The sequence below is a fragment of the Vigna umbellata genome, chromosome 3 (assembly GCF_029865625.1).
Source record: "Vigna umbellata cultivar VRB3 chromosome 3, Vumbellata_1.0, whole genome shotgun sequence".
NCBI classification, from domain to species: Eukaryota; Viridiplantae; Streptophyta; class Magnoliopsida; order Fabales; family Fabaceae; genus Vigna; species Vigna umbellata.
The window spans coordinates 29,571,856-29,587,909 of record NC_142167.1 but is presented as its reverse complement, the minus strand read 5'-3'; the positions used below and the strand labels follow the sequence as shown (position 1 = coordinate 29,587,909).

The window sequence follows — 16,054 nt, the reverse complement described above, 5'->3', positions numbered from 1 at the left end:
AGTCATTTAATAAGTTAATTCAATTTATTTATTAGTGTGTTTGAAAAAATTTTGAACTTTTAAATTGATTTATCATGATTAGTAAATTAAACAGATTAGTTTACTGAGTCATTTAATGAAAAAATTTTCTTTTCAATTCCAAATAAATAACAAACTTTGTTTAGTTTAAATCTAAATAAATTTTAATTCAAAAATCCAAACATAGTTTTAATTTTTTTTAATTTTTTTCAATTCGTCTGAATCCTTGAGTCAAGAATTCAAATTCAGTAATAATTGAATGTGTTTTTTCAATAAATATTGAACCACGTTAAATAAAAAATTAAATAATTAGCATTAAGCCAATTTTAAATTAAAAAATAATTTTTGAGATATTGATGCTAATCTCTTTTTTTTTCTTGAACAGTTTTTCTTAAATCGAATTAAAGTACCAGTTAATTTACCGTAGGATAACGTGAAACCTTAAACACGAGAATCTGGGACTTGGTTGCAGAATTTTGAAGTTGACCTGTCCTATTCGGCTTTGGCTTAACTGAAACGAACCGAACTAACAAGCAAAGCAGCAGAAAGAAGATGCATAACCAATACCACTACGCGACGTCGTTTTTACGCAACAGCGTCTGTGGCGACCTTTTCTGTAGCCAAAACGCAACGGTGACGAAGGAAGCAACGCACGCACGCAGAAAGCAACAATGGACGATCACATGGTGAAGGGACATATACTAGCCAAGAAAGCGGAGAACAAGCTCCACGCTTGTTGCCCCTTGTTCGGTGCCAAAGTCGAAGACGCCGCTCTGTTGTTCCACAAATCCGCTACTTCCTTCAAACTCGCCAAATCATGTCGCATTCTCTCTCTCACACACACACAATCTCTTCCAAAACTTTTTCTTTTCCTTTTCATCTTTTTCTCACACTTTTAACTGTTTCTTTGTTCGTTCAGGGGACAAGGCGGGCTCACTCTTCGTCGAATCGTCTGCATGTCACATAAAGGTTCTGTTCTCACCATGATCCTTTTCACACTTTGAAACCCAGTTTTGTGCTTTGGGTTCATTTGTTACCATATATATATATATATATATATTATATTATACGATGCCCTTTTGTCCAATTATGGGTAGTGCAGTTAGGTAACAAGCATGATGCTGTAAATGCTTATATCGAAGGTGCTCGTTGCTACAAGAAAACTTCATTACAAGGTGCTCTTTAACGTTCTCCCTTGGATTCCGTGTAGAACTTTTGTTTAATTACTCATTTGCTCCCTGTACATAACCTCTCTATTTTTTTAGTTCTTGCACACCTAAAAGTTGCTAATTTTAGGCCGTCCATGTATACTATTTAGTTCCGTTTCTGTCTTTGTTGTCGGAAATTGTGGGGACTAAATTGGAATCAGTAAAGTGTATATGTAGAGATGGAAACAAGTTACAGAGTGTGCATGTGTAAGAACTAAAATGGGTATAGGTTTCGAGGGTAAGGAATAAAATGTAAAGATTGTGTAAGTATGATGGCAGAGTAAATAAACTTTTTTTTTTCTTTCATGTATTCACATAGTCAATAACTTGGAAAAATCTAATTAAGATGGGATGACTTATATTTTATCTTGGTAAAATGGACCTAAAAGTCGCATTTGAGATTTGAGCTATTCAATTTTCATGGGTAGTTACAATGTGTTGACTGTGTGAATGCGTAGAGAAAATGATTGCATACAGTCCAGTTTCGTTGGTGTCTTTGCATTCCCAGGCAAGTGAAGATGCATCTCAGTACCATACGTTGCTTCTTTTTTTTTTTAATCTTTTTTTGAAAATTGTTTTTAGTTTTCAAAGTGTGGCTAAACAAGGGTAGTTACACATCTGGTGCAGTGTGGTGTAAGACATAAACATGTGGAGTTCAAAAATGTTGAACAAGATAAAAAGAAGACAAGAAAACATTTCTTACTGTTTATGGTTTTTCTAAACGCTTGTTTGGAAATACTTTTTAAAACTTGATAGAATATGTATGAGACATTGATTCATGAGTATGTGAAATTGTACTAGAAAATGTCTTTTAAGCCAAAAGTTGAAAAGAGAATGAAACAGGGCCTTAGCTAACTTTTTTTGCTTCTGTTTTCTCATTTAAGGAGCTGTTTTCTGCTTAAATAAAGTAGTGACAATCTACGAAGAGCTTGGTAGGCACATCATGGCTGCTAAGTATTCAAAGGTACCTTTTGTTGTTGAGTATACACATTCACAGTGTGTAGGGACATGACTTGGGCAAGTCTGTTGGTATGTGCCTTCCTGTCCTGTTTCCCCAATTCTGTTGAAGACCTTTTTTATGTTCAAGTTCACGTTCATGTGGTGTTATGTTATGTTATTCTGTATCTGTTGTTTGTGTATTTCTTTCATTCTTTGCGGTTCTGATAGGGAGTTTAAATCCTTTGAAAATAAAGTAAATTTGCAGAGTTGAATTCATGTTCCTGGATTTAGGAAATTGGCGACTTATGTGAGCTCAACAAAAACATAGACTGTGCTAGATTGCATTATGAGAGGGCTGCTGAACTTTTTGAAATTGGAGATGCAGCAACCTCTGTGATACAGTGCAAGCTTAAAGTTGCACAATTTTTTGTCCAGCTTCAACAGTAAGTGTGGTTAACTTTCTTTTACCTGCATATCTCTTGAAATTGCATGTAAATCTGTTCTATTCTTAAAATGGTTGGAGCTATCAATTAATTGCGTTGGGATATGCATACCATGTAAAGTTTATTTACCTAAACTGACTAGAGATGAAGTTGCAAAGCATTAAAACTTGGGGGATATTGATCTACTTGATGTTTTTACCAGATATCAGAAGGCAATTAAGATTTATGAAGATATTGCCCGACAGTCACTGAATAGCAACTTGTTGAAATATGGAGTTAGAGTACATCTTCTTAATTCAGGCCTTTGTCAGCTTGTTAAAGGGGATTTTGTTGCAATTTCCAACTCTTTGGAGCTTTATCAGGTTCTTTTTAGAGTCTATTTTACATACTGGAGAATACTTTACACTTAATTTCTAACATATTTTCCTTCGATAACGTAGGACTTGGATCCCACATTCTCCACAACCCGTGAATACAAATTTTTGGCTGTAAGTGGTGGAATTTTGATGGAACTGGATCATATTCAGATGAAGTAGAATAGAGATAATAGGGATATTTTTTATTGTGTCTGTTATCAAGATCTGGGTGGGAGATTACAAATCTAAAACGGAAGAAGAAAAAATTAGTGTACAAAGAGGAATCTACACTCGTGAAATTGACCTTCCTTCTGTCCTCTACCTTTGTCTTTAAATTCTCAATGACTGGTTCTATCTCCTATGTGTTGAAATCACACTACTAACTGACAGTAACTTACAGCTTGTCCATTTAGCTCTTAAGTCTCAATGACAAGTGCCACAGTAGTAATTAGCTCCCCTAGTTTCCTGCACACCCTTCTATTCTTTCTAATATACATAATATAATTATCATATTTCAGGATTTAGCTGCTTCAATTGACGAGGAAGATGTTGAAAAATTTACTAGAGTAGTCAAGGAGTTTAATGACATAACCCCATTGGTATACTTCTCTATCCCAAGACAGAAAAACATAGTCACGTGACTACTCTTTAATGTTATCTAATTCTTTTAATATTTGTAGCATTTTATTAAAATCAAAATCAGAATCCATTTGTGTTAACTGCTGGAAAGTAATATAAAACGTTTTTGTTGTTTGACTTCAGAATTAAATTGTAAAATCTGTAAAATAATTCTAGAGGGCTTGATTGATCCCTCTCATAATCTTCTATTTATAAGAAGAAATTGATACAAGAGTACATGATAAATAAGGTAACCCTAGACAAAATATAATCATGATAAATAGGGTAACCCTTGACACAATATAATTATGATAAATAGTGTCGTCAAAATGGGTTGAAACCCGTGAGTCAACTCGGCTCACCACGGGTTTGAGCCGGGTTGGGTTGGAAAAAAATGCAAAAATTTTGATGCGAGCCAATTTTGACCCGACTCACTAAGAACCCGGCTCACACGGGTTGAACCCGTGGTGGGTCGGGTTGGCTCACCAACCACCTATTTTTTTTAATTAAATTAAATTAATTATTCAAATCCTATTTTTTTTTATTAAAATCAAATTAGTTAAATTAATTATTCAAAATGCACAACCTTTACTTAGCAATAAAGCCTTTCGCGTTGCTGTCTTTCCAAAAGTTTCCCTCTACAAATAAAACCCTAAGATTATAGATTGGATAATAGTATAGATGGAGATAAAGAAGAAGATGCTTCAAGAGAGCATAATACTGTGGATTTATCCATTCAAGACTCCAATTTAATAGATGGATAATATTATAGATTGGATAATTCAGGAATATATAATTTGTTTTATCTTGTTTTTAGACCTATCTACAAACATGACAATTTTATCTTGTGTTATATATTTTTGTTAACAGATATATGTAGTTTCTTGGTCAAACGGTTGTGTATGTCTCATTAAACTAAATTGACAAAATTTTATGCTTGATAGCTTAGAATATATATAACAATATATTTTTTTTTGTTTCATTTTCTTTTATATCAATTGGTCCAATTATTACTGTTTCAATTTGATCGATCAAAGTAACATGTTATAAGAATCTGAGAAGAAGATGGTGAAAAAAAAGTTAATTAAGTGAGCCAGTGAGCCAACCCGTTTAACCCACCAACCCGTGGTGGATCGGGTCGGACCGGGTTACCCGTTTTGACAACTCTAATGATAAATAGGGTAACCCTTGACATAATGTAATGATGATAAAATAGGATAAATATCCTAACACTCTCCCTCAAGTTGGAGCATACAAATTCTATGTACCAAGCTTGGAACAAATAAACTCTATCCGAGGGTCCCTTAATGACTTGGTCAATACATTTGCAAGTTGATCTTTTGACCCAATAAACTCAGTACATATTTCTTTAGTCAACAAATTTTCACGAACAAAATGACAATCAATTTCTATATGTTTAGTCCTCTTGTGAAACACTGGTTTTGGTGCAATGTGGAGAGCAGCTTGATTGTCGCAATACATCTTCATAGTATGAATGTCAGAGAATTTAAGCTCTGGAAGGAATTGTTTCACCCATATAAGTTCACATGTTAGTGACGCCATTGCCCTATACTCAGCTTCAACGGTTGATCGAGCTACTATATTTTGTTTCTTACTTTTCCATGAAATAATGTTTCCTCTCAGAAAAAAACACAGTATCCTGTAGTAGACCGTCTATCAATAGGCGAACCTGCCCAATCTGCATCACAAAACCCAGAGACTTGAATGCTTCCTTTATCTTCATATAATAATCCTTGTCCGGGAGCCTTTTTGACATACCTTAGAATGCGAATGAAAGCATTCCAATGGTCAACACATGGAGCCTGCATGAACTGACTAACCACTCCAACTGCAAAGGATAGATCTGGTGGCCTTGTAATAGTAAGATAAATCAGTTTTCCAACCAGCATCCTATATCTCTCTGGGTCGGAGAATAATTTACCTTCTGTCTTTAATTTTTGGTTTGGGTCCATGAGACTGTCTACTGGTCTGCAATCAATCATGCATGTTTCTTGTAATATATCAAGAGCATACTTCCTTTGGGAGATTACAACTCCATCTTTTGATTGCGCTACTTCAATGCCTAAGAAGTATTTAAGACTTCCAAGATCCTTGGTTTGAAAATGTCTATGCAAGTACTCTTTCAGTTGAGATATTCCAGCAACATCATTTCCTGTAATGACAATATCATTAACATATACTATTAAGTAAACACATTTCCCAAGAGAAGAATGACAGTAAAAAACCGAATTATCTGCTTCACTGTGTTTTAGCCCAAATTTTTTAACAATGGAACTAAACTTTCCAAACCAAGCACGTGGTGATTGCTTGAGGCCATATAAAGATTGATGCAGTTTCCATATCATACCAGACTCCCCCTAAGCAACAAATCCAGGAGGTTACTCCATATATACTTCTTCCTCAAGATCACCATGTAGGAAGGCATTCTTGATATCAATTGATGAAGTGGCCAGTGACGAATGGTTGCCATGATAAAGAAGAGGCGAATAGTAATCATCTTGGCTGCAGGAGAGAAAATGTCACAATAATCAAGACCATAAACCTGAGTGTAACCTTTTGCAACAAGTCGGGCTTTGAGTTCATTAATTTCACCATCAAGGTCGACTTTAAGTGCATACACCCATCAGTAACCAACTGCCTTTTTGCCCGGGGAAGGGGCACCAACTCCCAAGTATTATTGTGGTCAAGAGCCTGCATTTCTGCAATCATAGTTTGTTGCCGTCGAGGATGATCAAGTGCTTCTTTCACATTTTTGGGTATAACAACAAAAGACACTTAGGATAAAAGAGAAAAATAGGAGGGCAACAATGGATGATAGCTAAGAAATTTATAAATGGGATGAGCGTTTCGAGTGGAACGAGTACCTTTTCTGAGAGCAATAGGTCATGCTCACTCATTTGCACCAGGAGGCGTGGGAGGAGGTGACGAGGGAGAAGAATCTGAAGTAGGAGATTCACCATTGTCTTGGGGAGATGGAAAATCCATTGGGGCCCTTTGTGGCATGATCTCAGTATGTGAAGAAACGGGTTCAGTAGGATTGTGATCAAGACTTAGAATGATAGAGACAGTGGAACTATTTGACTCAGCCACTAGAATAGGAAGAACCTATTGGAGGATATAAACATCCTGAACAGATGGAGAGAAGTAAGGAGTTTGTTCAAAGAACGTGACATTGGCAGACATGTAATACTTCTTAGTTTCAGGAGAGTAATACCGATATCCTTTTTGAAGTCAAGAATAGCCTAAGAAGACACATTTGAGAGCGCGAGCGGAGAGTTTGTTTAGACCTAGAGACATGTCATGAACAAAACATACACAGCCAAACACTCGAGGATGTATGAAAGAGAGGATCATTAGGAAACAGAATGGAGAAAGGGATTTTATTATCAAGAGAGGAGGATGACATCCTATTAATAAAATAACATGCAGTTAAGATGGCATCCCCCATTGATGAGCAGGAATATGGGCATCAAGCAAAAGGGTACGGGCAGTTTCAACTAAGTGTCTATTTATACGTTCTGCTATACCATTTTGCTGCGGTGTATGAGGACAAGTAGATTGATGTAAGATACCATGGGAACTCAAGATGGCAGAAAAGGAGGATAAAAAATATTCTTTTGCATTATCACTTCTTAATATTTGATTACTTGACTAAATTGATTCTTGATTTCATTCAAAAAGGATGTAAAGATGGCTAACAATTCAGAACGATTATAAACCCAAGTACATCTTGAATATTCATCAATGAAGGTAACATAATACATATTGATTATAAACCCAAGTACGACTAGGTCCCCATATATCAGAATGGATGATGGAAAAACTAGAATTACATATTAATTGAGACCTTTTAAGAAAGGAAGATCTAACATGTTTTACTAATTGACATGACTCACATTCTACGGTTTGGAGACCACTATGTTTAGGACACATTTTTTTTAATTTGGACAAATGAGGATGGCCAAGTCGAACATGTAGCAGTTTAGGATTAGGAGCAACAACACAGGACATCCTTGGACGAGATCCAAAATGGTATAATCCGCCAACTTCATATCCTTCTCCAATCTGTTTCCTGAACCACGCTACTGTATAACAAAAGATTTGTGATCAAAGGTTATTAAACAATTTAACATTTTGGTCAACTGGCTTAGGGAAATTAAATTAAAAGGTCAACTAGGGACAAAAAGAACAAAGTTGAGATTGAGGGAGGGAGACAAGGAAACATGACGGACTCTTTTGGAGGAAGTTTTAGATCCATTTGCAAAGGTTATGAAATGAGGTTTTTCTCGAAAGGATTTAAATGAGAACAAAGAGATATTACCAAAAATGTGATTAGAAGCACCTGAGTCAATTATCCATGAATTTTGACCTTCCATGGATTGGGAAACGCAGGCTGTTGATGGAGATTGAGATGGTTGTTCCAAACTGTTAGACTTTAACCTTAAATACTCTTGATATTCATCCTTGGAGAACTTAGAAGTAGAAGTTTCGGTCTTCGAAGTGGAAGTTTCAGTCTTCGAAATATTGATAGTTTTGGAAGGGAATCCATGTAAGGAGTAACAATTCTGTTGAGTGTGACCCATCCTTTTATAGTATGTGCATTGAGGACGTCCCCGACCTCCTCGTCCTCCTCCTCTAGGGCCACGTCCTCCTCTTCCTTGTGTGACAACCATGACACATGGTTCCATTAGTTCATGCGCTTCCTGAGTTTGAGGTATCGGGACACGCAAAAGGCGAGTGGTCAATGTTTCCATGGAGGGGACTTCATGACTGGTTAAAAATTTATCTCTGAGATGAGCAAAATCGAGATCTAGGGTACGAAGGATCAACACCATGTAAAATTTGTCTAGTTTCATTTCGATAGCCTCTAATGGGTCCGCTTCCAAAAACATCCCATGTTCTTCGACAACAGATTGGGCTTCAGCCATGAAGGACACCATATCACGGTCTGTCATTTTAAAAGATGCAAGCTTGTTTGCAGTGTCATAGAGACGTTAAATATCGTTGGCATAAATGCTTTGAGCTTTCTTCCAAAAGGAGTGACAAGTTTTGTAAGCCCTCAAAGATATAAGAAGTTTGGGTTCCATTGATTGCCATAACAGGGAACACAACTGGAAATCTGCTTGTTTCCACTGATCAACTTTTTCAGTAGGCACATGGCTTCCATCTCGCTCAAGGTGGTCATAATGCCCTTGGCCAAGGAACAACATTTCAACTGTAGCATACCATGATAAATAATTTTTTCCATTTAGCTTCTCAAAGGTAATTGATGGACTTCTGGAGAAGGAAAGAGTGTTGTCAGACGCCATCTCTAAAGAAGACGAATCGTACCAGCGAGGAACAAGAAAACCCTAAGGGTTTAGACGGACGGAACTATGATGGTGGCTAGCGGCGGCCAACAGCGGACGGTTGGCGGCAGACGTTGGCCGGCGGTGTCGGCCGGCGATGGCGGTCGACGATGGCGAACGACGGCCGGAGACTGACGTCGACGGCCGGCAGCAGACGGTGGTCGGCGGCGGCGGACTGTGGCGCCGGACAGGTGCTATGAGACAGAAACCAGAGCGGGTTCGACCTGCTTTGATACCAACTTGAGAATTAAAGTGTAAAATAATTCTAGAGGGCTTAATTGATCCCTCTCATAATCTTCTATTTATAAGAATAAATTGATACAAGAGTACATGATAATTAGGGTAACCCTAGACACAATATAATCATGATAAATAGGGTAACCCTAGACATAGTGTATTTATGATAAATAGGGTAACCCTAGACACAATATAATCATGATAAATAGGGTAACCCTTGACACAATATAATGATGATAAATAGGATAAATATCCTAACAGAAGAGAATCACAGAATTGGAAGTGGGGAAAGTTCTCCTATAGAGAAGGCGCAATATCAAAGATTGGTAGGAAAATTGATTTATCTATCACACACAAGACCAGACATTGCTTATGTAGTTAGTGTAGTGAGCCAATTTATGCATGATCCAAGAGAGAGACATATGCAAGCAGTAGACAAAATTCTCCAATACTTGAAGTCAAGTCCAAGAAAGGGGCTATTATTTAAAAGGGAAGACACATTGACTATGAAAATATATAATGATGCTGACTATGCAGGTTCTATTACTGACAGAAAGTCTACTTCTGAGTATTGTGTATTTCTTGGAGATAGTCTGGTAACATGGAGGAACAAAAAGCAAGATAGAGTATCTCGTTGTAGTGCAGAAGCTGAACTCCGAGCTCTTGTTCAAGGAATGTGTGAAGGACTCTGGATGAAAATCATTTTGGATGATCTTAAAGTCAAGGTGGATAACCCTATGCAACTACACTATGACAATAAGTCTGCCATGAGCATAGCCCATAATCCAGTACATGACAGGACCAAACACATTGAGATTGACAGACATTTCATTAGAGATAATGTAGACAGAGGCTTTGTGATTACAACTCATGTTCCTACAGAACTTCAGATAGGATACATTTTCACAAAAAGGACTTCCTCCGAGTAGATTTCAAGATCTAGTAGGCAAGTTGGGAATTATTGATATTCATTTACCAACTTAAGGGGGAGTGTTGTAATTAGAGGAAATATCTATAGAATCTTCTTAATTAAAGAAAATATCTATAGAATCTTCCTAATTAGAGAAAACATGTGTATGATCTTCTAGATTATTTTGTCTTCTTATTTCCCTTTCTAGAAGATTAGATTGCTACAATAGAGGTAAGATGAATGTAATTACTATGAATGAAAATATTAAAATCATTCTTTTTCAATTAACATGTACAAAGAAGACACCCAAATATTCTAGGTTGAAGGTTATTTGTGTGGATTATATGTGGGTAGAATGAGTTTAAGACTTCCATGGGGCTTTTTGAGGATGAAACAGTAAAAGGTAAGTAGCAGTGAGAATAACTTCCCCCTAAATCTTTTTGGAACATTATTTCGAAAAATAAGTGCTCTAGTTTGATCTAATAAGTGCCCATTTTTCCTTTCTACAATCCCATTTTGTTGGTGTGGTATACACATGAGGATTCATGGATTATTCCTTCCTTTTGACAAAAAGAATTTAGAATATGATTGAAGTAATCTTTGGCCTTACTAGACCTAATTATTTTTATATCAACCCCAAATTGATTTTTAAACATTGAAACAAACTGTAGAAAAACAGAGTTGACTTCAGATTTGTGTTTAAGAAGGAAAAGCCATGTTACCCTTGTACAATCATTTATAAAGGTTATAAACCATTTAACCCCTGAAGTACTAGGAATATTAAAGGGACCCCACAAATCTGTATGAACAAGATAAAATGGAGAGTTGCTTACTTTATTACTGATAAGAAAAGGTACAAGCTTGTGTTTGACAAGCTCATACACCTCACAATGAAGATCTTCTAGATTTAAATTTTTAATCAAGGAAGGAAATATTAACTTTATGATCCGAAATGAAGGATGTCCCAAACGACAATGAAACAATTGGATTTTTTCTTTGTTGACCATGGAGGATTCAGATATTAGAGAGTGACTCTCAATGGGCATACTCAAATCTTCCATGTAGCAAACGCCATTCCATTCTCTAGCATGTCTAATCATCCTTCCTGACTTCTTGCCTTGCAATATACAAGAGTTGCTATGAAAAACTACATTACATAAGAGGTCCTTGGTAAGTTTTTGTATAGATATCAGACTTGTGGATAACTTAGGGACATGAAGAACATTTTTTAGTATTATGGTTCGGGTTATATGGACATCTCCTTGTCTAGCTACAATTATGAGGGTTCCATCAACTATAGAAATTTTCTTACTATTGGGACATGGGGAATATGTGGAGAAGTGTTTAGGGAATGGTGTAATATGGTTTGTGGCTCCAAAGTGTAGTATCCAATGATGGGTAAATGGGGTATTTGAGACATTAAATCCACAAGAAAATAGGAACTTACTAGAGTATGTTAATGAACATGTACCTGTGGGTTTTTCCAATTTACTAAGAAAGGACCTTACTCGTTCTAACTCCTCATGGTTGAGTTGTACAAATCCTTCTTATTTTCAGGACCAACAACAACATGAGCTTGCCCTCCTCTCTTTGGAAGGCCTCCTTTGTGTCCCTAATCTTTGCTTTGAGTTTTTCCATGTAACTTCCCGCGTTTGTCCCTTGTGTGACACAGGTTGTTGCAATAGGTGCACCAAACTCCTTTATTTTTCTTCTCTGTTCTTGGAAAAGGGCCTACTTTCTTTTGTTTGTAACCATGGCTATTGCTCCTTCAACAATCATAGCTGAATTATCCGCAATTGGGGTCTAAAGCATTAGACTCCTGCTTTCTTCACTCCAAATAATTGTCATTACTTCTTGAGCTCGAAACCTTCTCTTGGCCTAATATTTGGATTCTAACATGATCATATTCTTGGTTTAGGCCTACCAAGAAATCATACACCCGATCTTGTTCAATGTATTCTCTTAGAATTGTTGAATCCGCATAACACTTGGCGTTTATGACCTTGTAATGATCTAATTCCATCCATAAAGATTTCGGTTGATTAGCATACTCCATGACAGTTTTAGTGCCTTGTTTGGCTGCCATTGTTTTTACTTTCACCTCATAAATTTGGACAACATCCTTTTCCTTAGAGTAGGTTTGCTATATTGTAATCCATATAGCCTTTGCATAAATGAGGAACATGCATGTATCGCTAATTTCCGGAACCATTAAGTTCCATAGCCATGCCATGATCATAGAGTCTTCTTCATCCCATGACTTGAATCTGGCATCTTCTTCCATAGGGGCATCATCAGTGAGATGGTTGACCTTTCCTTTTCCTTTTAAAATGGTCTTAATGAGTTGAAATCATTTATAAGATAATTTTTTCCATTCAATCGTTAAGCTGAATGAACATTCTGCAATTTTCCCGTACTCTGGAACTTGTCTACATTTTCCATTTCAGCCATTACAAAACTGTGCAATTAAGGCACAAAAAACGAAGACAGATGATGAGTGTTTGAGATCACACAGGAATGAAGGCTGTGATGAAACTCTAGAGTTGGGTAGCAATGAAGGTTGTGATGGAACTCTAGGGTTGGGCAACAATGAAGGTTGTGATGGAACTCTAGGGTTGGGCAGCAATGAAGGTGGTGATGGAACTCTAGGGTTGGGCAGCAATGAAGGCTGCAATTTAATCACACTGTCAGAGGCTCCCAAGGATCGGGAGCTCTGATGCCATCTTAAATTTAGGAGAGAGAATATATTTTTTATTATTTGTCTCCTTACATGCATTGGATATATATACAAGAGCTTTTTGAATGAGCAGCCTATTCTATGAAACAAATCTCTAAAATTATGGAGTTGTTATTCTAGTAATAATAGCAAGATACAAAGAATATAACAAATTAAATACATGAGAATAATATCTAAAATTTCCTAAAATATATTTTGACAAAACATTTGATTGACTTCCCATATAAGGTAAAAACTTTAGATTTTTCTTTCATGAGAAAAACCATGTAACATAGGTATAGTCATAAACAAAAGTGACAAACCATCTAACACTATATATACTAGAGTTTGATGTAGGCCTCGTTAGAATGAACCAAATCAAAAGAATGAACACTTTTTGTATTACTTTGAGGATATGTGGCACAGTAATGCTTTTTAAGTTGACATACATCACATTTAAATGACTCAACAAATTCTTTGGAAAATAAGAAAGAGAACATAGACTTTAGAATAAAAAATGATAGATGTCCTAGAGGACAATGCATAAGCCTAATTTGTTCATGTTTTACAACCAACATGGCATAAAGTATATTGTACATTATTGGCATTCTTGTGCTTTTGTCTTCTTGGAGCTATTTGGTATTTACATTGTTGTATTTTTGTGCATGTCGTTGGTATAATGCAAAATTGAGAATATCATTGTACATAAAGATGCATCTTCGGCTTCTCAATTGTTGATTCCATCTGTTTAAATAATGCTACTTCCGAACCTCTTTGATGACGATCGTGTCTTGTATGCTTTTATTGTATCAATTGGGTCAACACTATGTAATGAAGTTGTTTAGTGTAGCGGTCACAGCAGAGCAAATAGTACCTCAATAACAACCGAAGTAGGTCCTATACTGGTGCTACCTGTGGATCCTAAAATTCCCTTTGAATAGAGACATTATGGTGTTGGCTACTTTTGAGATTTTAATTTCCAAAATTAAAATCTATAGATGATAATAGTCAAAATGATAGAACGACTTGGATTTAGAACGTGATGATTGATAATTCCTGTCTAGGAAACTTGAATTTGACTTGTAATAGTATAAGTATTTATTTACTTGTATGTATGTTTAAGATATCGATTCCTTTTTATTATGTCTATCAGTAATTTTGAGTAATTTTTATCAATTTTGAAAATTTATGTATATATAAAAAGAATTCAAAATAGTGGTTTTCCCACTATCTGCTATCTTGCTATAGGCATTGTAACAACGCCACTATCATCTGAGATGTAAAAAGTTGAAGTCACAATAATCTCCAGGGTCCAATAAAATCCTATATGTTTCTAACATTGTATATGACTTGATCGTTTCAATGCAGGAACCTTGGAAGTCAACCCTTTTGTTGAGGGTAAAGAATGTTTTGAAAGAAAAAGAGATGCAAGAGGACGATTTAACCTGAATCAATGGCTACTTCCAAAAAGTAACTCTCAATTCTTTAAATGTCAATGGTAGAGAAAATATTTTTTGCCATGGTTTGATGATTTTTCTTATCAATGTGGTCGGTCTTCTGTTAATCACGCCTTTATGTGGGAAAAAATTGACAAAAATCTGTTTTTTGTCCAGATGGTGGAAGTTCTGAAGTGCTTATAAGAAAATTGAGCATCCAAGACACGAAAGGGTCTTGGTGAATCCGGGGTTTCCTGGTCTATCAGCTGTTGAATCAACTTGCTCCTATCTCAATATTCTATTAATTGTAAACGTAACTCCGAATAATTGTTTGGTGTCTGTTTCGTTCTTTCACGAGACTCCATTACATGTAGAAGACGGCAACAACTGCTTCACTGTCATATTATAAGTTTAATAATTTGCATTTCACGAAATGACGAAAGAAAATATCACTGTTCTGTACTGATGTATGTCTATTTTTGGCTTCTGCTACTTTTCACGACACTTTTGTTATGAATATGTTATTGACATGTTTGGTCATCTGTCAAATCAACAAATATTAACAAAAGAGAATAACAAAGTGCTGATGCATTTGTGTTTATGTATATATTATTATAATTGGAGGAACTTATTCATTATCAGCTTCTGTAGGAAGTTTCTGAATTGTCTATTGGATATTTTAGTAGTTTTGATAATCTTCTGAAATATCTTATACAGAAATCTATATGCTGATATGGTATAATAAAATCCACAAAAGTTAAATTAATACTTACTGATATTTAAAAATAGATAACTTTATTATGTGTTCTTCTTTTCAGATTCACATTATTTTTGTGCAAAAATGGTTTGTTATATTTATTTTTAGAGTAAAGGTTTGATATTCATTTGACACATTTAACAAAGGTAAATAGTCTTAAAAGAATGAATTTCTATAATTTAAAAAAGAGTAGTATTATCATAACACATTTTTACATTCATTTGACACAGAACACAAGGGTAAAATGGTCATAAAATTATAAAGTTTTGTATTTTTTCAAGAAAGAAAAGTAAAATATAAGTAAGAATAATGTCAAATGAATATAAAAAATTTAGGTGTGCAAGAATCGTTTTTAAAAAAAAATATATAAAAAAGGATAATATCAAATGAATGTAAAAAAATTAATTGTGTCAAATATCATTTTTCATATTTTTATATTTAAACAAACGTGTACGACTTCTATAATAACGAAAAATAAAATAATTTTATTAATATAAAAATATTATTAAATTTTAAAAAAATCATAATTTGATTGTAAATAAACTTTTACTATAAATGATTATTTTAATTAAAAAAGTGATTGTAGATAAAATAATAAGAATTTTTATACACGTAAATGTTATAGATCACTAAAAGAGTATTATTGCTCGTCTGAGTGAAAATTGCCATAACTCTTTCTACGAGTTACACTCAGCACAGTAAATCGTAAGGAAAGCATGCCAAAATATTTTGACTAATAAAATTATATTATTTTATAGATCTTACCACTACGTAAAGAAATATTAAATGAAATAATCAAAGCATTTAACGTCTTCAAAATATAAAATATAAAATACATTCAAAATTTAAAATTAGTCATAATTTTATCAATGTTAGATCTACTATAAATTTTGTATGACTTAATGAGTACATAGGCATGTCATGTTCATAAAAAATTGAACCAAAATCATTTATATACATATATTTTTATGAATTGAAAATTAAATCCGATTTGGAGAACTAAGTTTCTAAGAGGGGCGTTTTTCAAAAGCAATCATATTTAGAAGC

General features: G+C 35.0%; 1 protein-coding gene across 2 annotated transcripts; it reads left to right on the top strand.

Moving 5' to 3' along the window:
- Positions 1 to 489: 489 nt before the first annotated feature.
- Positions 490 to 14,857, top strand: LOC124844682 (alpha-soluble NSF attachment protein 2-like). Of its 2 annotated transcripts, XM_047321664.2 has the most exons (10): positions 492 to 837; positions 938 to 987; positions 1,121 to 1,193; positions 2,111 to 2,190; positions 2,457 to 2,608; positions 2,811 to 2,970; positions 3,049 to 3,096; positions 3,483 to 3,563; positions 14,183 to 14,284; positions 14,428 to 14,857. In XM_047321664.2, exons 1-9 carry the CDS (start codon positions 690 to 692, stop codon positions 14,261 to 14,263), a joined length of 873 nt encoding a protein of 290 aa, XP_047177620.1. In that variant the 5' UTR covers positions 492 to 689; the 3' UTR covers positions 14,264 to 14,284; positions 14,428 to 14,857. The 2 variants fall into 2 exon arrangements, with proteins under 2 accessions (XP_087965910.1, XP_047177620.1); XM_088109784.1 differs by lacking the exon at positions 3,483 to 3,563 and having other exon boundaries at positions 490 to 837.
- Positions 14,858 to 16,054: the final 1,197 nt, after the last annotated feature.

Excerpts from the sequence above, each read along its gene's own strand:
- LOC124844682 (XM_047321664.2), top strand. The coding sequence starts at position 690 with ATGGACGATCACATGGTGAAGGGACATATACTAGCCAAGAAAGCGGAG. Across the intron at positions 838-937 it reads CTTCAAACTCGCCAAATCAT|GGGACAAGGCGGGCTCACTC; the intron begins GTCGCATTCTCT and ends TTGTTCGTTCAG. Across the intron at positions 3,564-14,182 it reads TTAATGACATAACCCCATTG|GAACCTTGGAAGTCAACCCT; the intron begins GTATACTTCTCT and ends GTTTCAATGCAG.